The sequence below is a fragment of the Diospyros lotus genome, chromosome 14 (assembly GCF_014633365.1).
Source record: "Diospyros lotus cultivar Yz01 chromosome 14, ASM1463336v1, whole genome shotgun sequence".
Taxonomy (NCBI): domain Eukaryota; kingdom Viridiplantae; phylum Streptophyta; class Magnoliopsida; order Ericales; family Ebenaceae; genus Diospyros; species Diospyros lotus.
Genome location: NC_068351.1, coordinates 30,133,698 through 30,161,619, shown reverse-complemented (window position 1 = coordinate 30,161,619; position 27,922 = coordinate 30,133,698). Strand labels below are relative to the sequence as shown.

Genomic DNA, 27,922 nt, shown 5'->3' with positions numbered 1-27,922 from the left:
TTATTCATTTTATTTAATTTTTCTTTTAACAACTACTCAAACGGTGACTAAAAGCTCATTATAGAATTCAAAATAAACATAGAGTTTGGTATATTATTGAAATATATATTAAATTAAAAAGCTCTCATTCTATTTTTATCGTTATCTTAAATATCACTTAGACCCCTTGTTATTTGATTGTTTTCAAATAAACCTCTTGAGTGACTTTAATTTTTTATAATTCAAATAAAATATCAAATATGATTTATTTGGGCTAGAGTAAATTCCAATAAACATCCCAAGGTTTACATTATTTGTAAAAACTATTCTCAAATTTTAAAAATGGCAATAACATTCCTTATCATTGAATAATCAAGTAAAATAACCATCCCCCCCCCCCCCCTCCCTTTTCTTTCTTATGGTGTTTTGGCAATAAAAGAAAAACACCAGTGTTGCTTTGTACGAGACCACCATTAATATTTTTGATTGTTGAACCCCCAAAATCAATAATCATTTTGTAGGAGACATGAGAAATAAATAGGAGAAGGAAAAAGAAAAGGATGTCATTAGAAATGAAAAAGAGATAGAAAAAGAGTCGAAAAACATGCCTTTCAAATTAGTTAATGAGATGGCCTTCTCAAGAGAAAGAGAGGAAAAAAAGTAAGATTTAGTCACCATTCATTGAACTTTAGGGAAACCATTGCACAACCTCGTCACATTGGGATTCTATCATGCAAGAAGCAAAGGAAGAAAAAAACTTAGTTTCATGACCTAGGAGAAAAAAAAGAGTAACTCAAAAGCAACACTAGCTATATTTTTCATTGAGGTTAAAAATAATTCTTTCATTTGCACATTATTTTTTTCTAAATAACAATGAACGCGTCATCGTATTGTGTTGTACTGAAAAAGAGTAATACTATTCAACCCCCCAAAATGCCACCCTAGAGAAAATTACAAATTTAGCCACTATTACAATTACAAATATACCCTCAATATATATACACCCTCAACTTATCTTTCTCTCTTTCATTCTCTCCCATGCTTTCTTTCTGTTCATACTTCTTCCCCCCCCCATCTATCTCTCTTTCTCTCTCTCTTCCACCTGTGCGACCGAGCTTCCTCTATTGCAACGGCTCTTACTATAAGAAAAATATAATTAAGAGACGGAATTATTCCGTCGCTAATTAGCGAGGGAATAAATTTAGCGACGAAATTAGCAACGAGAGACCTGTCACTAAATTTAGCGACGGAATCCTCGTCGCTAAAAAAGAAAAAATAAATAAAATTTCAAATTTAAATTTTAGGGACGGGAAATCCCATTGCTAAAAAAAAATATTAATTTTAAATTTTAGTGACGAGAATAACTCATTGAAAAAAAGAAAACAAATATGTATAAACTTTAAATTTTAGCGACGGGTTAAAAGAAAACAAATAAAATTTAAAAAATTAATAAATTTTAAATTTTAGCAATGGAACGAACCCATCGCTAAAAAGAAAAAAAATAAAATTTAAATTTTGGCTACAGGATGAACCCGTCGCTAAAAAGAAAAAAAAATTAAATTTAAATTTTAGCGATAGGCTAACCTGTTGCTAAAAGAAAAAAAAAAATTAAATTTTAGCGACGGGAAGAACTCGTCACTAAAAAGAAAATATATATATAAAAACTTTAAATTTTAGCGACTGGTTAAAAGAAAACAAATAAAATTTAAAAAATTAATAAATTTTAAATTTTAGCGATGGGACGAACCCATCACTAAAAAGAAAAAAATAAAATTTAAAATTTAAATTTTGGCGGCGGGATGAACTCGTCACTAAAAAGAAAAAAAAAAATTGAAATTTTAGGGACGGGCTAACCCGTCGCTAAAAGAAAAAAATAAATTTTAAATTTTAGCGACGATTAATAGAAAAAAAATAAATTTTAAATTTTAGCGACGGGATAACCAGTCGCTAAAAGGAAAAAAAATTAATTTTAAATTTTAAATTTTAGTGACGGGACGACCCCATAGCTAAAAAGAAAAAAAAATTAAATTTTAAATTTTAGCGACGGGATAACCAGTCGCTAAAAGGAAAAAAATAATTTTAAATTTTAAATTTTAGCGACAGGATGACCTCGTCGCCAAAAAGAAAAAAAAAATTAATTTTAGCGATGGGCAAACCCGTTGCTAAAAGAAAAAAAATATATAAATTTTAAATTTTAGCGACAGACCAACCTGTTGCTAAAAAGAAAAAAAAATTAAATTAAAATTTTAGCATAGTTTATATTTAAATTAAAAAAAATCCATAATTTATATTTAATGTGAAATTCACACTTTAATTTCACATTTTAACAACTAAATTTATATTTTTGACTCAATTTAATCAAATATATTTCATTTTTTTTATGACACCTTAATTTTTTTATTATTTTGATTATATGAGCTTGTATTTATCTTTAATTTTTATTTTTTTTATTAGATTTATCTCTAATTACATCAAAGTAAATAAGTTAAATTGATTAAAAAATAAAAATATAAAAATTAAATTAACTTAAAAATATAAATAAAGAAGTGTAATTAAATAACAAAAAATTTAAGTGAATTTACAAAAAAAACGTAAAAGTACATGATTGAATAATATGTTGTCCTTTAGTGATACCCATCTTTTTAATTTGAATTTTTTTATTTTAAATTTATTAATTAACTCATTTAATTTAATTTAATTCAAATAATTTATTTTTTAATTAATTAATTTAATTCAATTAATTAGTTTAAAAAATTTAAACTATGAGCTTCCCCACATCGTTTTCATAGTTAAATGTAAAATTTATAAAAATTCCAATTAACTTCAAAATAAGAACAAAATTTTTCATTGCTAATATAATAATTTATAAATTTTTATTTGAATTAGTAATGAAATAAAATTAATAAATATTAAATTAATATTCATTAAATAAGTTTAGAAAATTTTGGAGTGTAAATGTAATATTGAAAAGTTTGGAAGAAAATACTATAAATATATTTTATGCAAATTAATAATCAATGAGTCTTCCAGATCGGTTAGTTCAGGCGCGTGACTTCCTCTCAGGTGGTTGGGGTTTCGATTCAAGGGGAAAGCAGCTGAAGAATTATTGCTAGGAAATAATACCAACGCGCGTGCGGGGGCTGGCCATTTTGCTACCAGGGCTAAATTCAGTGACGAAAACCAATCTCGTCACTGATTAGTGACTGGGGAGGCTGTCCATCGCTAATCAGTGATGGGATTCTCCAGTAGCAAAAAATTTTCCGTCGCTAAATTTTAGTGACGCCAAGTTTAGCAACAGAAATTGACCCGTCGCTAAACTATTTAACGACGGATTTTTAAAGTTTAGTGACGGAATTTTCCATCACTAAATGTAGGATTTTTTATAGTGTTTGGCCCTTTCTCTTTCTCTTTCCCGTTCGTTGCACATCTCCATTGGCCCCAATCTAGAAGAAGGTAAGTCTTATAAACCTATTTGGGTTTAGTTGATACTTTAAGCTTAGATCTATGGAGATTTCGCCGTTGGATCTTGTTGATTTTTGGGTATGTTGGTTGATAGGCTCTTGGGTGTCGAGTCGTTGCCTCTGATGGTCGGAAACCATCGGCCACGGTGGCCGGTGGTGACTGGTAGTGAATTTAAATGAGTGTTGGGTTTGACCAAAATTTTAACTTAGATCTACAGAGTTTCGACCGTTGGATCTTGTTAGTTTTTGGATATGTTGGTCGATGGACCTTTGGGTATTAGTTGATTACCTCTGGTCGCTTAAAACCACCGGCTATGATGGCTGGTGGCGGTTGGCAGTGCATTTTTTAGTTTGGCTAAAAATTAAAAATCAAATTTATTAAAATTTAACCGTTAAATCTATCTCATTTTTTTGTATGTTAACTCTCTTAACTTGGTGTTTCTGATAGTAGGATCTGATCGTGGGAAGTTTCGGTCGACGGTGGTCGTCGGCGACGGTTGTGACTTTCATCAATACATACATACACATATTTATATATATATTTACATATTCTCTTTTGTAATTATTTTAATTTATATTATAAATATTGATATTTAATATGATATTTAATTATGAATTTATATTGAAGATGTTAAAGTTAATATTGAATTTGTGATCTTTGAATATTGTGAAGGTTAAAATTAATTTGAATTGGTTGAAATTTTATTGTTAATCAATTGAATTGGTTTGTATTTGTTTGTGAATCTTTGAATTGAAATTATTAAGTTTATTTAAGAATTGAATGGTAAGTAGTTATTGTTAATTTTATTTAAATTTAGATATTTATTAATGTGTATATATATTTTAAATTTATATCAAACATTTATCAATTAGTTAAATAATTTTGTTTAACAATTAGTTAGTTTGACTTGTTTTTGACATGATATATCGTATTCAGTTCCAATATTTGATATATCAAATATTAACATTATCTTATTTTAATATGTCAAATATTATTTTAATTAATATGTTTTCTTAATCATTTTATCAAATATTAGCCAATTCAATTTATTAACATTTAAATTTCAACCAATTCAATTCTATTTTAACCTTAACAATATTCAAATATCACAAATTCAATACAAATTCAACATCTTAAATACAAATTTATAATTAAATATCATATTAAATATCAACATTCACAATATAAACTAACTAAAATAATTACAAAATATATGTATGTATGTACTTCCATCCGTCGCAGGCAACCACCGCCGGTCAAAACTTCCCACGATCGGAATCTACCATTAGAAACACCAAGTGAAGAGAGTTAACATACAAAAAAAGGGGTCAAATTTAACGATTAGATTTTAGCAAATCTGATTTTTAATTTTCGAGCAAACTTAAAAATACACTGCTAGCCACCACCCGCCATTGTTGTCGGTGGTTTCCAGCGACTAGAGGCAACTACTTGATACCCAAGGATCCATCGACTAACATACCGAAAAACTAGCAAGATTCAATGCCCGAATCTTCGTAGACTTAAGTTTAAAGTTTCAGCCAAACCCAAATAGCACGAAAAACGGATTATCAGTCGCCATCGACCATCGTGGTCAGTAGTTTCTGACTATCAGAGACAATCACCCGACACCCCTATCCTTATCAACTAACATACACAAAAACCAGCAAGATCCAACGTCCGAAACTTCGTAGATCTAATCTTAAAGTTTCAGTCAAACCCAATAACATGTATATACGTATATATCATAGATGGGTGAGAGGCTTGCCTCCTTGTAGATCGGAACAATGGAGACGTGCGATGAATATGAGAGACAAAGAGAGGGCCGAAGCGAGCCCAAGAGACGCTAGAGATGAAGTCGCATGGGTAGGAAATTGTAAGAGAAATAGCCAAACTTCAGAGGATAATGCTTGCGTTGGACTAACCCAAGGGTTGCCGAAAGGGAGAGAGAGCGACAGCCAAAACGAGAGAAAGGGTCGCACGATTGGAACGAGAGAGAGAGAGAGAGGCAACTTTGAAATAGTGAGTTTTGGGTCACTCTTGTATATCGTGATATTTTGATATTGATATATCATGATATCTCAAGAGTGGCACTCACGAGTGGTCGAATAGCATTGCTTACTGAAAAATCTCTCCCACTGTCCGCCGCCCCGCAAGGCAGGGTATAAATAGATAGTGAGCTACACGCTGAAAGACAAAACCCCACCCATATCCTCTGTGTGCAGCGTAGGGCTTCGGATTCCGCCGGAAAATGGACCCCGCCCAGGAAGCCCAAAACCGGGAAGCTTTCCGCCAGGCGGTGATCAACACCCTCGAGCGCCGCGTCTTCTACATTCCTTCCTTCAAGATCTACCGCGGCGTCGCCGGCCTCTACGACTACGGCCCTCCTGGCTGCGCCGTCAAGTCCAACGTCCTCGCCTTCTGGCGTCAGGTTAACTTACTCGCTCCCCTCTGTTGCAGTCTCATCTCTCGTTTCTTTCGACGAAATTGATCGATATTCGTTTCATAAAGTTATCAGATGTAAAGTTGTTCATTTCCTGTGAATGAAAATTTCGTCTTGTCGCTGTTTGATTGAATGAGGATGTTTGCTATTGGCTCTTAGGCCTTGTAATTTGAGTGCTAAAATGGCTCTGACTGCACTGTGTTTTGCTATTAGGAAGTATTAACTGCTTGCTTGTTATATTTAGAGAGTTCTTGAAAAAGTTGCCCTCTGATTGTTGAAGATATTATACACGGTATCTTGAATTTAATATGTATATTTTTTTCACTAGTATGATATGGTGGCAGTCTTGCTTTCATTTCATGGTGAATTGGAACAGAGTGAATGAGTTTATAACGGAGCTAGTTTTTAAAAAATTTAAGGCATATGCTAGCTACTATTGGTTCTCATGGGTAGGATGGCATGCCCAATGACTGGGGCAACTTCTTCCTTAATGGGAGGAGTGTTTAATGATATTTATTTTTATTTTTTGAGAATTGTTAATGTCTGAATGCATGCAAGTTCCAAAGTTCAATCATGTTGAGCATCGTCTTTTTCTATCCTTTTAGGTATACGGCAACAAACAACAACATATCAAGCCTTTACACATTATACCTATAAGGCGCTTAATAGACCTTAACAAACAACATATAGAGCTCTCTAGTCATTTCTATTATGGCTTATCTTCTATAAGGCGCTTATAACACATGTCATTCCTAAGAGTGTCCTGTCGAGCCCTCAGATTGTGGGCTAGACAATTGAAGGAATTCAGATTGAATTTCAAAAAGAATGAATGTAGAAAGAAGAGATAGAATGAGGGAGGGAGAAAGAAAAGATAGAATGAGAAAGAGAAAGAATTAGAGAACGAGAGAGAGAGAGGGAGAGATAATCTTGTTATTATAAGTCTTTCCATACTACCATAGGCTCTTTATAGCCTCTAGCCAAGTCATCTGCTACCCAACCTTCTAACTAACATAACAGGCACGCTAGCTATTACAATGAGTTGGTTATTTCCCCATTTCCTACCTAACCTCCTAACCCTTTTTAGTTAGCTTCCTAACAATCTATACACCATGAATTTTCCCCCAATTACAAACATACCCCTAGGGTCGTGACAATCCCCACCCCTTCAAAAAATTCTTGTCCCAAAGAATTTACAGTGACGGCTACTGTAAACACCCCCGCCCGGATATCTCAACCACTTGAACTAATCGAACGGGAGCGCTTACGATAGGGACAAGAATGGAACACCAGACGAGAAATTACCCTGGCATGCATACATAAGAAATAAAACAGCAAAAACAAAACTATATACATGCACACACACGAGTACCTCGCTGGAACAACGGTCTCATAGCATATAAATACACACAGACACATGTGCCAACAATTAGAAAATACAATAAACGACCCGGCACAGTTAAAAATAAAGGGACCAACATCCTATCAAAACATTAGAGACAACAAGGGAAAACTGACGGTACACCATACCGACACAACTGCTAGGTACTGCGATCCTTGCCCTCAACTTTAGCTTTACCTTAACTTGGAATGATGGAAAACAAAGTGAGTCGCAAGACTCAGCAAGTTATAAGAAAAGACAGGCTATAAATTAAATATAATGAGTAAACTCCCCAAACATAGTCCCCACACGTACACACAAGCCATGGAACGCTACAATACATCAATAAAGCATAATGAAAGCACACACCGGTCCTTGGGGTCCACACAAGACTCCCGACACCCAAATCCCATACCAACTTGCCGCTGCTCTATAAGGCAACATAAGTCTTCAACAAACCTGTGTACACTTCTCGGGTTGGTGCTCCCGACACTCGAGCCTCTGATTAACCGAGCCCTAGGCTCCCTCGGAGCGGTACTCTCATCCGAGACTGCTGAACAGATAATAACCATGCAATGCGCATATAAAATGCAAGGCGTAGTAAGCATCAACTAGATACACTGACGCCCATACATCCAGGCATCAGGCAGATGTTTCGCCCACATAGTAAACCGCACATGATGCATATGCCCGTGTCAGATGCAACTAACAATACTAGGATGTCCGTGGCCAAGCATAACCAGAACATGAAAACCCCAACATGCAGCCCATACCCATGTGCATACCAAACCATGCCACAAAAATAAAATATAACCAGTCACGCTATAACCACATAACGACAGAGCTAGTCATTTGTGCCTGGCATCGGTCGACGGTCAGTGACTAGGAGTGTCTAGCCGACGGCCTAAGAAAGACCGTACCATAGCCACTCCAATGTCACTAAACAACCGACCCCTGCCCCCACTGCCCAACAGCTCTAGCCTACTAGTAGCCACGAGTCCATAGTCTAAGAACCTAATCCCTGAGTGAGTTCGGCATCATTCCCACAGGCATGAGGGTGGCACAAACCCCCGTAGGCAACCAATAAATAAAATCCTCGAAGCTAGCTTATTAAATTTAATTTACATCAAACGGCTCATAATTCCATAATTAATAAACGAGCTGAAACAAACGAATTGAGGGTAAATAAATTCACAATGGGAGGAACTTCGAAGAGGGGGGTAGGAAACTTGCCTCGCAGAAGAGATCCTTAAGCTTCTTTTGAACAAACGCGGCAAAAATTATACAAACTGCAACATCGTATAATTTGCCAAAATTAGCAAAATTTGGCTCTAAATGAAATTCAAACCGTAAGAAATTATTAATACTAGCTTTTCTACTTACCAGGCTAATTAAATCCTCAATTAAACCTGATTAAAACCTCAATTTCTCCCAATTTCCACCATTTCCAGCGGTTGCGCGAGCTTCTTCTTCTCTGCATTTAATCTCGTCAGTTTGCTGGAAGAATTTGGCCCGAAATGGGCCTTAAATTGGCCGAAACAAGCGGCCAAGACGCGGCCACGTGGCGGCCGCTAGGAGGCCACCACCTCAAGCTAAAACGACGTTGTTTTGGATGCCTAGAGGCTGATTAAAAATCAGCCAATTTCCCAGCCTCACGCGCGCACCCCCGCGGTCTTGATCCCGCGTCCAGCCGCCTCCCACGCACGCCTGCGACCACCCGCGCCAGCCACCTCCTTCATACATATAACGCGCTCAATTTTATTTAAGGGGACCTTGGTCCCTTTTTCGGAAATCACACCAGCACCCCCCCATCTTTTGAAATTCACACACACGCCCTCACTTATTATTTACACCAACACCCGAAACTTCCAAAAAACTCCCAATTTAATTTATTTCAAATTTTCCCTATTCCCTTAAATATTCCAGAATAAAATAATTAATTACCCTAATTTTCTATTCCCTCTAAACATCATAAATTATTATTATTAATATCAACAAGATATATCAATATTCCTTTAAATTAAATTAACATAATAAACTAATAATTAAATTAAATTACGATTTACGGGTCGCTACAGCTACGGTTAAGCCCATCCTTGCCTTTAGTACTTGCTGCCTCCTTCTCTCTATCTAACTTTTGCTTTTCCCCTTTGAATCATAGAAGTGTAGTAGCCTTCACAGCGTCTGGTTGTTCTGTTGCTACCTTAGCCTTTCCTTAAAATACTTCAGTTCGTATAAAATGCAGCAGTGATTCCTCCCCGATGGTCACCTTACATTCACTTGTTTCCTCATAGGGCACATCCTCTTCCTTTTCCCCATCATAACCCTCCATATTCATTAGCTGCCTCTTACATTGATGGCTGGTGCTATATTTGTCTCCACACCTAAAGCATTGCCCTAGTTGTCTCCTCTGTTCTAGCAGCTTTGGTTGCCTCTTGATTAGGTCCTGTAAGCAAAAGTCTAGAGTTACAACCCCCATATTGCCTAGCCAATAAACTCGGATCATAGGGAACATTATGCTTCTTAAAAAGGGGGAGGGGAACCAGCTACACGCAACCCAGGTGGCCCAGGCTGCCTAGGCGTCGCCGCCAGCGATCTATCGGGCCCGCCACCTAGAGGTGCCGAGTTGCCCTTAATCACGTTAGGTAGGTAGCCCCTAAACGGCTGCCTAGGCCACATTTTCAAAAACTGTCTTATACTATAAGATCTTTGTGGTCCCAGTAGAGTTAAGTATAAACACGGTTTCTCTTATTTTCTTACATTCATTGATGATCATTCTCATTGCATTTGGCTCTACTACGTTGCTTTCTTTGTTCACTACTTTTTGTAATGAGATTACTATTCAATTTGGTTGTTCTATTCGTATTCTTTGGAATGATAATGTTAAGGAGTATTGTTCTACAACTTTTCAAGCTTTTCTCTCATCTCGAAGTGTTGTTCATCAATCCTCTTATTATTATACTTCGCAACAAAATGGTATGGCAGAACATAGAAGTCATCTTATTGAGATTGCTCAAACTCTTCTACTTCATATGCATGTTCCTATTTCTTTTTGGGATGCAACTATTCTCACCTCTTGTTATATGATCAATTGTATGCCATTCTCTATTTTGAATGGATCCATTCCACACACCTTATTTTTCCCTAGAGTCTTCTACTCTACTTGTTTTGTTTATCTTCTCCCACCTAGTTCGTGATAAATTGTTTCCTTGCTTTGTTAAATGTGTATTTACGACTTACTCACATCTTTAGAAGGGATATAAGTGCCACTTGCCTGATCTTCATAGATACTCTCTCTTTTGATGTCACCCTCTTTTAGTCTACTCCTTTTTTCTCTTCACCACCTAGTACTTCATCTTCCCATCTTGTTGATTTTTCCTATCCCATCTTTTCATCCTCTAGTCCCAGTCTCTATTCGAACTCCTGTTGTTCTTGCTCCTATTTAGATTTATTCATCAGCATTCTAGACCACGATCCATTCTAGTGCCTCCTGTAGTAGCTCCAACGCCTCTTATTGTTGACGGTGATGTTCCTTTAGATCCATGTCTTCCTACAAATGGTGCCATTGCTCCATCTCCCTCTAGTTCTACCTATGCTCCTATTCACCCATGTTCCTATAGATGGTCCATGTTCATACTCCAGTTTTGCCCATATTCGTATAAATGGTTTTTGGAGAAATTAATACCTCATTTGTTGGCTCAAATGACCAGCTGGCTGATTTTCTTACAAAGGAATTATGGTGTCTACAACTTGACTACATTTGTATCAAGCTAGGCACATATGATAAAATGCGCTTGCTTGAGATGGAGTGTTAAAGGGATGCAACTAAGTAATGTTGTACATAGTGTTGTTTCTCTCAATTGTATAGAGTGAGTTTGTTTTATAGAGTTGTATATATACCTAACAGTGAATAGAGAATTCATAACTTCTTTTCCCTCCAAATCTCTCTCTTCCTCTCACTTTCACATCCATAATATTTCCCTAGTCTGTTCCTTCTTGTGTCCTTCCCTAGGGACCAAAGTTTATACTTAGAATTTTTTTAACACTTTAGACTTCTCCCCAACTTATCTTACCCCCTGGAGGCAAATAATTAATTTCTCCTAACCATCTCGTTCACTTCTATAGATTTTCCTATTGAAGTCTTGATATTCCATGATCCAATCTTTAATCTGTGAGTTGGAAGAATTTCTTTACTTGCACCCTTTTGTGAAAATGTGAGAACCTTTTTGGATTTAACTATACATTTAAGGGTTGATGATGCAATGACTCCAGCTCTTTTTCACTACACACTTGTAGCATTGTTTGTTGCCAACATGGGATTATGTGCCAATGATTTTTCATTTGTCTAGAATTCATGTTGTTTTATTCAATGAGTTTTACATTGGTTCTTAACTACTTAATGCAACCCTCTTCCTTTATCTAGACTTGGAATTGACTGTAAATAAGAATCCACAAGTGGGGTTTAGGCATTTAGCCAAATTTAGCGGACAAGGTAAATTACACCGTTACAAAACATGATCTTTCATGGAAGTTCAATTATCTGGTGGACAAGGTAAATTACACATTTATAGAACATAATCTTTCATGGAAGTTCAATCTAATTTTTATTTATCATCTAAAATATTTTATGAATTTTTGTATTATGCTTCTTTATAATGCCCGATGTTTTATGTGATAGTAATATTCTATTAAAACTAAAAGAAAACTTTATGAAATGGTTATAAGACTAGCTTTGTTGTATGACATTGAATTTTAGGCAATAAAGCACTAACACTTGCAAAATATGAGTATAAGAAAATGAGGAAGTTATGATGGATGTGCAGCCATACAAAAAAAGATAGAATTAGAAATGAGGTTATTCCTGTTAAGGTTAAAGTGCCTCCTATTAAAGATAAGATGTGTTAAATAATATTAAGATAGTTTGGTCATGTGAAAGGAAGAGCAATAAAGACTCTTGGTAAGGAGAATGGATGGAATAGAACAAGTATTTAGCAAAAGAGGATGAGGAAAACCAAGAAAAACTTGGTGGAGAATTCTTAGGTATCATATGAGTTATAAAGGCCTTAAAGAAGATATTAAAATAGTTAGAAATGATTGGCAAGTTAGAATTTATATAATCGACCCACCTTGTGGGATTAAGGCTTGATATGCTGTCTTCGTTGTTTTTATGCTTCTTTTAGTAAAGCTGTCGAGTACTGTTTATGATTTATTTTGGGATGATATATGATGCAAGGACATTTTCAAATAGGTATTTTCCATGGATTATGGACACTTGTTGAACACATCGAAGAAAGAGCCATCCTGGCTAATGGTGATGGTTGGGATAAAATCAAGTAACCTGAAAGTTGAAAGCTTGGAATATCTACTAGTTTTTGTGTTGGCTCTTCCCTTTATTATTTTTTATCTCTTTTTATTTTTGATGTGTTACATCAACATTGACCGTTGATTGATCTCAACTTATTGAATTATATACTTCTTTGTAATGTAATTTGTTTCTTATGGATGACTTATTGACGATTGAACTTGTGTTATGTTCCCTGTGCTCTATACAATTGACGAAATAGTGTTGTGCACACATAAAGGATTAAATCTATGGACTGGATGATATTTCAATGTTGAATTAGACTTCAATTTTGAAAATTTTCGTCATCTGGAGATACACTTTCAATGGACAGAAAATAAAAATGTGTAATGAAATTTTCCATATCATGACTTGCCCATTACATCTTCGTTACCTGAGCTTTATTCACAATGATTGGCCATCTTTTAATTAGAGTTATTCTAATGCCATGCTTTTTCCCATTTCAGCATTTTGTTCTAGAAGAAAACATGTTGGAAGTTGATTGCCCATGTGTGACACCAGAAATTGTGCTAAAGGCATCAGGTCATGTTGATAAGTTTACTGATCTCATGGTGAAGGATGAAAAGACTGGAACTTGTTACCGTGCTGATCACCTACTCAAAGATTTCTGCAAGGAGAAGCTTGAGAAAGATCCTAAGATCACAGAAGAGAAAGCAGCTGAGTACAAGCATGTTCTTGCTATACTTGACGATCTTTCTGCCGAAGAATTGGGTGCAAAGATCAAGGAATATGGTATTACTGCCCCTGATACCAAGAACCCTCTGTCTGACCCCTATCCATTCAACTTAATGTTTCAGACATCTATAGGTCCATCTGGTTTGAGTCCTGGGTAAGAATTTCATTAGCTCCATAACTTGCAATATGTCCTTTATGGGAACTATTTTTTCTTTCTTTTGTGGAATCTGTATTGCCTTATCTATTTCTTGGGTCAGTTATTAGTTTTGTTCATTGTCATATGCTGCAGGTATATGCGCCCTGAGACAGCACAAGGCATTTTTGTGAACTTCAAGGATTTGTACTACTATAATGGGAACAAACTCCCTTTTGCTGCTGCTCAGATTGGTCAAGCTTTTAGGAATGAGGTTCCAAATCCTCTTTACCCTGGATTTATGTCAGAGTTTGTCATGGAATGACATTTTTTTGTCATAATTTTTAACAAATTTCCTCTCATTGGTTAATCCATGCATAAGGTAGTGCTTGTCAGCAGCTGTAACATGATAGTAGAAGTTGGAATAATAGGAACTGCATTAGTTTTAGTTGATGGAGAAGCAAGGGGGTAGGAGTAAATAAGTAGTAGCAGTTCCTTTGGTTTAGTAGAAGAGAACATGCCACAGTTCCATAGTATTAGGAGAAGTGAGGGATAGGAGTAAATAAGTTCTAGCAGTTGTAGTCACTTTACTAGAAGAGACGTTATAGTATTATAGTAGCAAGACGGTTGGCACTATCACATATAGTTTATCTCAGGTGTCTCTACTTGTATTGTTCATTACTTGTGTTGTGATTCATAGAAAATCGACGAGCCAAGAAATTAAAATTTTACAAAAAAAAGAAAAAGAAAATGCAATAGTCATCCTACAGTTTAATTTGTCAGCATCAAGAATAGATGGATTATTATTCTATTTTGTTTCCCATTCTTCCCTGTCTGGGTTTGGGGGACAGGTTTCCTTTTTTCTTTTTTTGCTCAGTGAGGGGATATGTATTACTTTTCATGGTGAATGCATTATGTTGACATGATATTTCAACAATTATGGAATAATTATAATTTTAAGGGTAAATTAGACTAGGCACCCTGAGATTTGGTATAAATATAGCAAGTATGCATCAATTTTTAGAAATTATATCAACTATCCTTACTGTTAAAAGTTGTATCAAATTATTTCCTAAGGTTAGATTTTCGTTGCATGGGGTACCCCTGAAGTTTCATAAAAGTACATGGATTTCTTAACAAATATTTGACCGAAGGGATGTTAGTGTAATTTTCAGAATGTGGCCGGTACACTATAATTTAGTGAAACCTCAGGGACACCAAGTGTAATTCACCTTGATTTTAATCTAAATATTTCATTGACAACTTATAAAATTCCAGATATCTCCTCGACAAGGTCTGCTAAGAGTCCGTGAGTTCACATTGGCTGAGATAGAACATTTTGTGGATCCAGAGGATAAGTCTCACCCAAAATTTCCTGAAGTTGCCAACTTGGAATTTCTGATGTTCCCAAGGCAAGACCAAGTCTCTGGGCGATCTGCAAGGACAATACGTCTTGGTACAGCAGTTTCTGAGGTTGGTTTGACTTGGTGCCATTCTATTGTCTTACTCGTTACTCCCTCTCTTCTGTTGTCTCAAATAAAAAATGTCTTTGTTACCAACTTACCGATTTTACTTTTGTCAGGGCACTGTCAACAATGAAACACTGGGCTATTTTATTGGGCGGGTGTATTTGTTCTTGACTTATCTTGGTATAGATAAAGATCGCTTACGGTTCCGCCAACATCTTGCAAATGAGATGGCACATTATGCTGCAGATTGTTGGGATGCTGAGATTGAATGTTCTTATGGATGGATTGAATGTGTTGGTATTGCTGATAGATCTGCATATGATTTGCGAGCTCACACGGTAAGAGTTTTATGATCTTTCCCAAACAAAAATTATTCATTGACATAATGCAAACATGCCAAATTTATTGCCTTCAGTTTTCTTGATCGTTATAAAAGGTGTATATCACCATGTGGTGGCAACAATTTAAAAAAAAAAAACAAAATCTTATACTCATTCAGAGCTATGACCATGATCTATGTTTATGCATGAAAATGAAAAGGGAATTGCATTTCCTTTGATAGGTTATGCTCGAAGTGTATGTGGAAAAATATTACGAATAATATTTGGAACTAGTTAGGCCAGAGTTTTATCTCTTTCTTTGGTGTAGGATAAAAGTGGTGTGCCCCTTGTGGCAGCTGAAAGATTTGCAGAGCCCAGAGAAGTGGAGGTAACTCTCTCTCTCTCTCTCTCTCTCTCTCTCTCTCTCAATATTTCTTAATTTGGGTAGATTCTCGTGAATTGCTTTTTAATCGCCACTTTGGTTCAGAAACTTGTTATAACTCCAAGTAAGAAGGAGCTGGGCCTTGCATTCAAGGGAAACCAGAAGATGGTGGTTGAAGCATTGGAGGTATGCCAAAAATTATATACAACGTGTAAGCAATAACTGCTTTATTAAAACTTTTAGATATGGATTTTTGGGTTCTTTATGGAATAGTGGGTGCTTCTCTCTCAAATATTTCTTGGACTAAAGTAGATACAAAAAAGGTTTTTGGTGAAGGCTGTGGCTCATCCAATAGAAAAGGTTGTCTGAACACTGATGATTTTTGCTATATTTCATGTATGCCTGCAGGCAATGGAGGAAAAAGAAGCTATGGAAATGAAAACCACTTTGGAGACCAAGGGGGAGGTAGAATTCCGTGTTTGCACGCTAGGGAAGGATGTCACCATAAAGAAGAACATGGTCACAATCTCTAAGGAGAAAAAGAAGGAACATCAGAGGGTTTTCACACCCTCAGTAATTGAACCATCTTTTGGTATTGGAAGGATAATTTACTGTCTCTATGAGCATTCCTTCTATACACGTCCTAGTAAAGGTGGTGATGAACAGTTGAATGTTTTCCGTTTCCCTCCACTTGTGGCACCTATCAAATGCACTGTATTCCCATTGGTTCAGAATCAGCAGTATGAGGAGGTTGCCAAAAGCATAGCAAAATCATTAACTGCTGCTGGTATTTCATATAAGATTGACATAACAGGTATAAGTAAATGTTAGCTACCCAATTTATTTTATTATATAGTTTTTAAATGTTCGTGTTAATATATTTAACTTGTTTTATTTTACTATTCTTTTTGGGAGGAGGGGATTTGTTGTGGGAGTATTTGTGGGTTTGCATCAGCTGATGCTGTTGTGTTCTCTTCTTTCACTTGGATTTGGATTGATATGATCTTACCTGAAATGGGCGGTCTTTGCTGGGTTTGGTCAACACCATGGATTGCAAACTTAATGGTAGTGGGATCATTACCATGGGTTGCAAAATTTGTGGTTACGCTTATGCACACAACCACTGAAGGGTGATGCTATTGCCAATACTTGAAGAGTATATTTGTGGCCGCTTCCTATTCATTGCCTTGCTTCCTAAAATAGAAATATTGGTATAGTTGTGGCTGCCTCCTATTCATTGCCTTGCCTCCTAAAATAGAAGTATTGGTACCTTCTAAAGTATAAAAGTGATGGTGTGAAAATGTTTCTAGGACTGATTTCAATAAATAGTCAGATTTCTGTAAATTATCAGTTTTGTCTTATTTTTTCACCACCCTCTCAGATTCTTCCTTCCATCACCCAGGTAGACATTCATCTCTCAGTGTTAAAGAGCACTGGAATTTGTGATTTCTGTTGTGTTCTATTAATATTCTGTGATGTAAGGTGTTCTTTCTTGCAGTTCCTTCTGTTCTGTGACCTCCATTCCTGTCTATTTTACCTTTTCTTTGGTTAGGCTTTAAATGATAAGCCGTTGATTGGTATTTGCCCCAAATAAGAAAACCATCTGTTTTCTTTCATTTGCTCTTCTTATTATGGGATTTTGCTTCTTATTTCTTACTTTTCATTATAATACCAGCCTTGGACCGTGATGGATTGTATCAACTTGCTTTTGTTACTTTCGGTTTGAAAACATAAAAATAGACTTGTTTTGTCCAGATGAGTGTGAACCATTCCTAGGTTGCTAGAAATCACTGAAATAGGGTCCAACACACTTAAAACAGTTCGACATATGCCAAAACTGTTCTAGAACATCCCAAAGAGAGCTTCCAGGTTCTGTAACCACGTAGATTGTGCCCATGGCCTTCCTTGGATTTCCAGATAATGATCTTTAAGCCATCCCAGGTAACAGGCTTAATATATCTCAAATTGGCCTTGAGTCAGTGATAGAGGCATGCCTTATTCTATTGTGGTATATCTTAGTGTGATTTGGTTAGTTGAAGGAAATTGAGACTTCTCACCCGTGCCGGGTGTTCATCTATACATCTTGTGTGCTGCAGGTACCTCAATAGGGAAGCGGTACGCGAGGACAGATGAACTTGGGGTTCCCCTCGCCATTACAGTGGATTCAACATCTTCAGTGACAGTCCGGGAGAGAGATAGCAAGCAACAGGTTCGGGTCAACATTGAGGAGGTGGCATCAGTTGTGAAGGAAGTGACGGATGGTGTGAGCACTTGGGGTGATGTGCAGTGGAAATATCCAAGTCATTCATCCGCGGGAGGCGAGGAGTGAAGATGGGAGGTTATAATCTTGCTTTTTGGCACTGATGTTGTCAAATCCAACATTTGATGTTATAATCCTGCTGTTTTAGCACCAAATCTATTTGATGTTATAAGCCATGATTATCTCTTACGTTGTGAAATTAAAAGAGACATGGCTTAGTGTTTCATTGGCATGAATATGATTACGGCTTCTAGAACAGTAAAAGCAGGCAAGCTTTCTAACCAATTGTGCAATTTGTTTTCAGTTGTGAACCGACCCTCTGCATGTCTGCTGATGCACTGTTTGTAATAGTTCACAAAGCTGAGCTACCATTTATAGTAGTCTCTTTTGTCTTATAATATGATGAATACAGTTCTTTATACCAAAAGCCCCAAACGACCGACACAACCCTCGAAAGCGTTCTACACAATCACAGCCATTCTTCAGAAAGGCAGGTGGTGCTCAGCCCTGCCGGATGCGGACACAGAACTCGAGGTAGCAGCAGTGGCAGTGCTGCTGGTGCTGCTGCGCTCGGCGTGGCAGAGCTGGCGGAGCTTGGTGGGGACGTACCAGATGGCAAGTCGGGGATGGGCATTGAAGATGGCGTCAATGTCCCAGCCTTGTCTGGCGGCGATGGCGACGAGGGGCTTGTAGCAAGCCTGCCTCCAGGCGCCGACATTTTCCCCGCGCTCCTTGAAAACTCGCCTGAGGGCGTTGGAGGCCGCCTCGTCCAGGCAGTGCAGGGCGTAGCAGTGGACGTAGTGGCGCATCTTGGGCTTGTTTATGTAGCTCGCTCCAGCTTTCTTGGCGTACCTAAACACCTGGTTTGTTACCTGCACCACCAACACTCTTACCTATTTGAGTTTCTTCTTCAACAAACCTTCGAATCAAATCAAATCTCACTACAGAGATGGGTTCTATTCCAATACAAAAAAAAATGTTTTTTTATTTATTATCATACTTTTTGTAAAATTATTATTATTATATATAGACACACAGATTCAGATAATAATGCAGCAAAAAGCCAAAATACAAGTACATGGTAAAGAGGGATCTCCTGGATCAGGAGGGATGCGGTGCCACTGTATCAACTTTCAACTTTCAACTTTCATGTCAGAAGTCGAAAAGACTAGATTGACCCTGCGGATCCCCACTCCACTCATTTCGGTCCTTTCCCCCAGGGCATGAGCTGTCGAGCCCTGATTGGAAGGGAACAGGGACACGGCCACCGAGAAGCGTCGGGTCAGTCAAATCACACCACTGCCTCAATCAATCGTCAAAGTAGTTAATTAACAGCCAAATTACCCGATTTTAACCATGCACTTGGATTAGCCGTTATGATTATGATTGCCCATTTTTCAATTAATAATAATAATTATTATTATTATTTTTTTTAGAATACCTTGGTGGGGCATTTTTCGCCTCGGTCCTTGGCGATGGCCTGGACCTGGATCAAGAACTCGCGGCATTGCTCGTACAGATGGAAGAGGTAATCGAGGCCGTTCTTCTTGCCGCGTGCCACCTCCCCAGGCTCCGTCACGATGAACGGGTGCTCTCTTTGCCTCTGTATCTGATCGCCGCCGTTGTCTTCCTCCTCTTCCTCCTCCTCCTCCGCCGCTCCCTCTTCCTCAGTCGCCGCCGTTCTTGCTTGTTCCTTCTTCTTCCTCCTGATCTGCTTCTTCTTCCCCCCTCCCGCTGCTACCACTTCCCACCCCACTCCTCCTCCGCCGCCGCCACCACTCCCCACCGCCTCCTTCTCCTGCTGCACCGGCTCCTCCGATAGCCCTGAAACACCTCAACACATGAATTGACACTTCTTACACAAACACAAGCACATGCATATACGTGTGCGTGGGTGCAGGGGACAACAAAGATATCTCTCTATCCACCAATAGAACAAAAATAAGATAGAAAACAAACAAACAAACAAACACTCCTTTCCAGACCCTAATCTTTAAACACTCCTTTCCAGACCCTAATCTAAAAACTAGAATCTAAAGTTTATGTAAAAGGCTCGAGTTGATAGGAAGGTGAAGTTTGTGGGGGATACATATATATATATACCTTCTTGGGAGAGGGCGTCGAGAGCGTTTGTCGCATCGGCGGAGAGGAGGTGGCGGCGCCTGGACTCCTCCTCTTCGAGGCGGCGCCGCTCGGCTCTAACGGCGGCTTTGACACCGTAACGCTCCCCGACAAGGAGGTCCCACCGGAAAATCTGGGAGAGACTGTTCATCATGTCGTCGAGCTCCTCCTCCTTCATGTCTAGGAGGGTGTTGGCCGTGAAGCCCAGCTCAGCCATCTTCGCCGCTGTGTAGTACCGGATACCGTAGGCTTGGAACAGGTCCTCCAACCCTCCGAGCTCCCGAGGCCGCACGGAGTAGGCCGCGGCCAGTGGTGGCTGTGGCGGAGCCACCGCCTCGAGCAGGCGGCTTGGCGGCGGCACGGCGGCTCTGGGGTCCCATTTGAAGAAGGTGGAGGGGAAGGCTTCAGGGTCCATGGTGGAGAAAACCAAGAACTTGGAAGTTCAATCCGCCAGCCAGCCAAGTCAAGCCAACTCTTCCAGCTCTGCTCTCTCAGTGCAATTGCAATGGCATGGATGATAATGCTGAGCTTTGAAGCTTTTTGTCAGTGTAACTTAGGGCTAATTGCACTTCCAACCTTCCACTATCATTCACTATCACTTTCCCAACATCTGTCCAAAAATGTACTTTCTTTCTATAAAACAACTTTTTAATTTTACTTACAAAAAAAATTATTATATAAATTTCTTTTAATTTTGCTATGAGACAAAAGAAATGCACAAATTTAAGAAAAATAAAATCATTTTTAGATAAATTTACCTTAATACAGAATTGATGCCCGACGTTAGCTAGTATGGGATGGTGTGTGGGCTTTACCCCCTCATAGAGCTTACACTCTTTTTCTTAAATTGTTCATATCGGACAATTGTTATGTTATCCGATTTAAACAATATAATAATTTTGTATCTTAATATTAATATTTAAGATTTTAAATTATAGATACAATACATTTATCAAAATTTTGTAAGACATTTTATGTGATATTAAATATGAATTAATTATATGAACACATGTGTTGATATTATTTCTCATATCTTATATATTCATGTTTATATTAGTTGTCTTTTCATATATCAAAGTAGTAAAAATATTATTCATTATAATAATGTATTAAAATATCTTTCTAAGTAATTTAATTACATTTTATAAGTTCGTCTAAACCAAGTAACTTATATTTAAAAGCATTATTATCACATTGATCTTGTGACGTATATTTTGGGGTTAAATGTTTATGTATTATTATTTTAAATCATAATCAAATCAAATTGAAATTAAGCTCATCTCTTAATTATAATATAAATTTATTTTTATTTCAAGAACTCTATGCCGTGGTCATATATGTTATTAAAATTTTTTACAAAATATATTATTTTTCTCTTTTTATGCAGCAATATTCAATTTTCAATTTAAACTAAAAAATTAACTAACTAAAGTTTAATTTGGCTCGATCCATATTTTTCTTCCATTGATGTTTTCTCAAATTCAATCCGACACCAATCCAAGACTAAAACTTAAATTTTATATCAAAAATAAGAAAAAAATACCATTCAAGACCGAATCAAACCAGACTTGACTAGGCTCATTCAATTTGATCCCAACCTCAATTGGTCTTATTCTAATATAGTTTAGGATTGATTCAAACTGAATGAACACACAAATATATTTATATGTAAAAATACAATCCAACTATTGTAAAGCTATGGATAAAGCTATTTGTACAGATGGGGTATACAGATAGTTTTACAGAATTATTAAATAACCAAATTACCCCTGAGTTCAACCTAACACACTCTTGCCTTGCCTCGTTTCACCTTTGTTCTGCTCTGCTCTCTTCTGTCTCTCTCTCGCGCTCGTCTCTGCACATCGCCATCGCTCTCACCGCTGCTCTCTCTTTCCTCTATCTCTCTCGCCTTGCCTCGCCTCGCTTCTATCTTTTTCTCTCTTCTGTCTCTCTCTCGCGCTCGTCTCTGCGCCTCGCCGTTTGTCGATTCCCATCGCCCGCTGCATCTCGGTTGGTTTGGGTGGTCGCTGGTTGCAGCGGTGAGGAGGCGACGATGAGAATGTGGGAAGCGGTGAGGTTGCAGGCGAGGACGAGGCGGGCGGCGAGAAAGGGAGAGAGAGAGAGAGAAAAAGGTGAACAAATCGCCATATATCACGATTTTTTAATGTCAAAATCTCGCGATATATCACATATGTGAAGGGGTTCTGTGAACCCTTTTTGTACGAATAGCGTGACCCCCATGAAGCTATACCCATATATATATATAATAATGCTTGGAGATAAACTGATGTTGGCTCATAATACAGGGGCCAAAGTGCAATTAACGGTAGAATCTAGAAATTAGTCCACACTGGGATCATCATCTTTGATTGCCCATGCGTTAACTAACTTTTTTATTTTTTTATTAGGGCTTAGCCTTTTGGCATAAATATAATGCTAGATGCTGGCGTACGGATGGCTGGCGATGCAGCTGAGGTGATCTGGACCGTTCATCAGGTCCTTCCAGACTGATTCGCTGTCCCACACGAACTGAGACGGTCCAACTAGATACTTGGATCAGAACCAGACAGCCATCATATGGAACCAAACCAGTCCTCTCAAACAGTTAACCCTCCCCCCAAAAATAATAATAATAATAATAAAAAACAAAGGAGCATTTATTCTTATTTTATTTAAACCTACCATTTGATTTTTACTTAATAGTTGTCACAAAAAAATTTGTAAAGAAAAACATTTTATGCAAAAACTAGTACTCTATTTGATAATGAAACTAAAATGATTTGATTTAATTCGTTTAGTTTTTAATTGGTATTTATTATTAATCGAATACAATAATAATTTTTTTTATATAGAAAAGTGTCTCGATGATTTTGAAATAATCAGTCTATGGGTGACCTACAAGGAAAAAATCAGTTAGGGGCCCAGGTGACTTTTTCAGTGCGCACTTCGATGTTTAAATCAATCTCGAGATGAGAGAGTAGAATGCAAAAAGAAAAAAGAAAAGCCATAGTATTTATAGAGATACGAGTGTATCTTTTGTTTGAGGAGTATTTTATTTACAAGAGACAAGAACTAGTAAATGGAGGGAGAGCCACAATTGTAAGGGTCTATTCTTGAATATTTCTATTAGTATAAGATATTCGAAATAAGGTTGTCACAGTGATTACATAAAACAAGACCATATTAAAACAATCAATTCATTTCATTACTAGTAGCGGAAACTTAAGTAAGTTCTAGTTACATTTCTAATATCTCATAATAGAGTCAAAAACCATACAAAATAAATAAGTAGCTCTAGTGTGAATTAACTGTTGATGCAAAGCATCAGCATCAGCCTACAGCCACGGATCAGCGCTCATCCTCAAAAGGACAAGCTCCACTATACTTATAAGCTTAGTGATTGCCCCATGGGCAACTGATGTGAGATTGAGAATCGGTGCTATAACACCACCGCCACAATCTCCTCCCTAAGTATGGTGGCGCTCTTGGGCCCGGACCATCTCAAAGGTGACAGATAGTGGTTTGGCCAAGGTCGAAGGCCCATGATTTCCCAAAGACGCCGCTAATGTGGGCAACCATTAAGCTTATAAGTGCAGTGAGGCTCTAGTCCTTTTGAGGGCGAGCGCTGATCCATGGTTGTAGGCTAATACTAATGCTTTGCATCAACACTTCTCAATTAGGTTTAATTAGTTAATGAATTTCGATTAATTCAATAATCAAATCAACTGTTTACACACCCCTAATCAAATCTAATTAGTTTTGTGATGGACAATAGAATTGTTTATTACCCGTTTAGTTACTTTTTTTTTAATTTTTTTAAATATTATAAAATTAAGAAAATTTACATTTTTTATTTCCCTTTTTATCTAGTGACCCATTTGGGAGTTATTTGGGTCCATAGATTGGATGGATAACTTCTGCCCCACTAAGAGTTATTGTTGGCCTTTTTTGGGATGGTTGTCCTTATGTGATTTCTGTTGTTCATGTCCTTAATTTTGACAAAAAAAATAAATCACAGATATAAAATTTTACCTCATTGTTGGCCTTTCTTGACTCTAATGATGGTGGAGGATGAGACAAAATAAATAATAAAATAAAATTAAATATAAAATTAAAAAAACCAAAATTATTTAATAAGAGGATATATAAGTTTGGTTCATAAACCTAAAAATAAAAAATAAAAATTTAATTAAGAATCAAAGTTAAGAACACTCAACTATAATTAAACATATAAAACTCTATGTATAGATTTAACTCTCAAATAGATCCGATCCTAATAAAAAAAATACTATTATTTAAAAATTTTAGTTGAAGTTGATTTATGGTGAGACCAAATAATATGTTTAAGATATCTCTAAGTAGATTATCAATGTAAGATTAAATCGTGACAAACTTCTCTTTACAATTTCTTACGTCTTCGTCAATTTAAAAATTTCATACATCAATCTAACTCAAAATTAGTCTCAAAACACTTCTCTTGCTAGCACTTATATATTTATATTAATATAACATAATATAAAATTATTGTTACCTAGATACAAAAATAAATTTTTAGTTGTAAAAAAATATTTGTCTCGAGATTCTAATTTTCAAAAGACTTGCGAAAGAGGAAGCGATTAAGAGTACGGGGTGTCTCCCGCACAGCTCTTTCGACACTTATGTTAGTTTTTGAAAGAGTACAGGAAAACAAGAAGATTGTATTCTGAGTAAAATTTTTATCTTATCTAAATTAGAGAAATAATCTCTTATTTATATAAATCGAAATTAACAAGTGAAGGAGAATCTATATCTTTCCAATCATTTATTTGAAATCTTCAAGCAAAGACATCAAATATAAATTTAATACATTCTTTGAATTGAAAAAGACTTTTGAGAAAATCTCTTTAAGAATAATTAAAAAAGACTCCTCAAAGAGAGTCTTCCAAGAATTACTCTATCAAAAAGGTCTAAAATACTTAAAACTTTTCGCTCTTAAACTTATTTTGAACTTAAACTCACTTTCTTTCTCTTAATAAAAATATTAATATAAAATATAAATATAAATATTAAACTTAAATATCTAACTACCATTTCTCAACTTTACCCCCTTAAAGACAAAAATCCAAGTGTTTAGAAAGTATGGGTGTCAGAGAAAGTGAGGCAGTGTGTTAAATTCGATGAACTGAGATTTGTCTACGACCAGTCGTCTCTGAAATCTGAAACTGTAGCCTTTAATCGGGCAAGCCCCTTGTTCTGCCAACTCCCAGACGATCTGCCTCCTAATTAAGTTGTTTTTTGGCTATTTCCAGCCTTAGCGTTATGCTTGCGGTTTTGGAACAACAAATCAAGTACGCGCACCCCCACCACGTCCACGTGTTCCACCAACCAAATCCTAATTTCTGTTAATGGGGCCAACAATCAGCAATTTTTTATTTATATAAAAAATTGTACCTTAGAGATGAGAGAGACTTAGTTTTAGGATTTTTTTTAATAGATTCTTTGAGTCAATAACTCACAAGATTTCTGCACTTTTTTATATTATATATAAATAAATGTTAAGATGAGCTTAGACCTAAAAATTTAATTGATCACTTTAAGTAGATTTAATGGTTTATGTTGAGCTAACTTTTTCCATTCGATCTCTAATCGAGTTTGATAATTAACAAAAATAATATTTTAAAAATATATATTAATTGTAATTCTTAATTATTTCTGTTCAAATTATAAAATATTTCTCATATTATACTTGTTATCAAAGTCAATATTTTTTATAGAAATTATTTTCTAGCAAATCAAGGATGTAAATATATAGATTTTTATAAAAATTAGACCAAGAGTCGACTCCTAGTCATGGATAGTTGACTCCTAATGTGCCAGTCGACTGTGGCAAAGCCAAAGTCGACATAACTGAGAGCTTGTCATGCAAAGTTGACATAGCCAAGAGTTTATCTTGGATAGTCGACTCCCACTTGATGGAAGTCAACTATGACTTTAGAACAATTGATTGTCCGAATCCAACAATCAGATTTTTGAACGTATGCAGGTCTTTCAAAGTTGTCTATATATATGAGAAGTACGAGATGAATCAAGTTTTACTCTTCTAAATATCAAAAGAGAATTCTAGTTCTCAAAAAACTCCCAAACATATTCCAAGCAATCCAAGGTTCTCAAAACTACTTTGTCAAACCATCAAGAGCTACAAGACAAGTGAAGAAGAAGAGATCACAAAGCTAAATCCAATCATCTCCATTAAATTGATGTTTACTGTCAGTTTTTGTTATACTGCCTTGTATTTTTTGTTCATCAAGTGTGGACAAAAATTTGTATTTATTAAACTCACTATTGTGGATTGTTTGGTTGCCTAGAACCCTCAAAATCTAGGTGTGTATTTAGTTTTTAAGGTGAGTTAAGGTGAAAATTTTGGTGTGTTTGGATTTAATGGAACTCCAAGAGTGGTTAGACCTTGAGAGAGTGGAGTAGGTGTGTATGAAATATCGAACCACTATAAATCATGTCTTGTCTCATCCTTTCATTGCTTGTTTATATTGTGGCATAACCTATTCAAATATCTAACAATATCATCTATAAATACTTGTACAAACATTTTTCTTATAAAGTCATTTTTTAAGAGTTTTATCTAAAAATTCAATAAAAATTTTAATCACTCAAGTCACTCCTTTCTCTTGAGTGGTCATTCCCTGAGAGACCAACAATTTAATCAACTCGTTTTTCACAATTCAAAATTTCAATTACTGATAGTCCAATTACAAAAAAAAATTTAGCATGAACATGAAAAATGAATTCAAATTAGTTGTGCTTTAACATGCACAAAATTTAAAGCACCAAAAAAACATGTAAGTTCAAAATATGTTCTCTTACTTTCTATAATAATATTATTATAATATTACAATATCAATAATTGTGTTGTTATTATTATAAGATTAATCTTAATTACCAATAAGAGATTTCATAATATTGCTAATAATATAATTTTAATGATAATAATGTATTAGTATTACCCTTAATATTGTTACTATACTGTATTAAAATTGTAATGATTAGGTTGATAATGTCATGAGATTAATATTACTATAGAATTTATGATGTTAGTAATATTATAATACTAATTTTCACAATTAATGGTATTGATGTTAAATTTTAATTATGTTTATAATTTTTCTAGATGAGTTTATTTTTAATATTTTAAAAAAATTTACATAGTAGCATTCTAGTTACTAACTTTAAAGCACGAAAACACCGAAACTATGTTGTTTGAGTGTTCCCAAAACGTTTCATGTCTTGAAACATTAAGAAATATCAAAAAAAAAATATTTTCAGGTCAGTTTCGTAATTTTGTTCCATAATATTATTACTATACTGTCATGGTAATTATGTTAGAGACAAAAACAACTTATATTTATATTTATTTGAATTGATAATAGAATTTATGTTTATATTTAATTGCGTAATTATTTTTTATAATCTTCCATATTAAAAAAATTATGTGTTTCTTCGCATTTCCCTTTCCTACTTTTTCAAAGAATGTCATTTCTCCGATTTTGTTTTGTACTGTATCCACTTCTTATTTTCATTTCCATATAGCTTGTTAAGTTCAAGGGTAAGTAAATAAATTTTTTGATAATAACAAAAATACTTTTATGATATAAATGTATCTTATCAACTTCTTGTGAAGTAAAATGTGTGTTTTTCATCTCTATGTATCTTAAGTTGATTGAAGTCACGTAGAATATTTTAATTATTTCATGTGGCATTTTAGGTCGATTGAAAGATGTATCTTATCAGCTTCTTTTTGAAGTAAAAGATGTGTTTTTCATGTCTATGTATCTTAAGTCAAATAATATTTTAGCTTAAGTTGACTGAAGTTAGACAAAATGTTTAATTTTTTCGTGTGGCATTTCGGTTGATCGAAGTTAGTCAGAATCTTGGCCTTTTGCCTTAGGT

General features: G+C 35.8%; 2 protein-coding genes across 2 annotated transcripts; one reads left to right on the top strand and one right to left on the bottom strand.

Moving 5' to 3' along the window:
- The first annotated feature begins 5,615 nt into the window (after positions 1 to 5,615).
- LOC127790220 (glycine--tRNA ligase, mitochondrial 1-like) lies at positions 5,616 to 18,258 on the top strand. Its single transcript, XM_052319544.1, has 9 exons — positions 5,616 to 5,869; positions 13,068 to 13,450; positions 13,586 to 13,703; positions 14,708 to 14,902; positions 15,012 to 15,236; positions 15,547 to 15,606; positions 15,706 to 15,786; positions 16,009 to 16,414; positions 17,697 to 18,258. The coding sequence occupies exons 1-9, from the start codon at positions 5,690 to 5,692 to the stop codon at positions 17,927 to 17,929; spliced, it is 1,881 nt and encodes a 626-aa protein (XP_052175504.1). The 5' UTR covers positions 5,616 to 5,689; the 3' UTR covers positions 17,930 to 18,258.
- A 7-nt stretch (positions 18,259 to 18,265) lies between these two features.
- LOC127790221 (floricaula/leafy homolog 2) lies at positions 18,266 to 20,493 on the bottom strand. The gene is made up of 3 exons (XM_052319545.1): positions 19,964 to 20,493; positions 19,302 to 19,684; positions 18,266 to 18,732 (listed from the first exon to the last, which is right to left on the bottom strand). The coding sequence occupies exons 1-3, from the start codon at positions 20,394 to 20,396 to the stop codon at positions 18,343 to 18,345; spliced, it is 1,206 nt and encodes a 401-aa protein (XP_052175505.1). The 5' UTR covers positions 20,397 to 20,493; the 3' UTR covers positions 18,266 to 18,342.
- Between the last annotated feature and the right edge of the window lie 7,429 nt (positions 20,494 to 27,922).

Coding starts and splice junctions, on each gene's coding strand:
- LOC127790220 (XM_052319544.1), top strand. CDS start 5,690: ATGGACCCCGCCCAGGAAGCCCAAAACCGGGAAGCTTTCCGCCAGGCG. Junction 13,704..14,707: donor GTCAAGCTTTTAGGAATGAG/GTTCCAAATCCT, acceptor ATAAAATTCCAG/ATATCTCCTCGACAAGGTCT. Junction 15,607..15,705: donor CAGAGCCCAGAGAAGTGGAG/GTAACTCTCTCT, acceptor ACTTTGGTTCAG/AAACTTGTTATAACTCCAAG.
- LOC127790221 (XM_052319545.1), bottom strand. CDS start 20,396: ATGGACCCTGAAGCCTTCCCCTCCACCTTCTTCAAATGGGACCCCAGA. Junction 19,685..19,963: donor CGACGCCCTCTCCCAAGAAG/GTATATATATAT, acceptor GAGGTGTTTCAG/GGCTATCGGAGGAGCCGGTG. Junction 18,733..19,301: donor GCGAAAAATGCCCCACCAAG/GTATTCTAAAAA, acceptor TTGGTGGTGCAG/GTAACAAACCAGGTGTTTAG.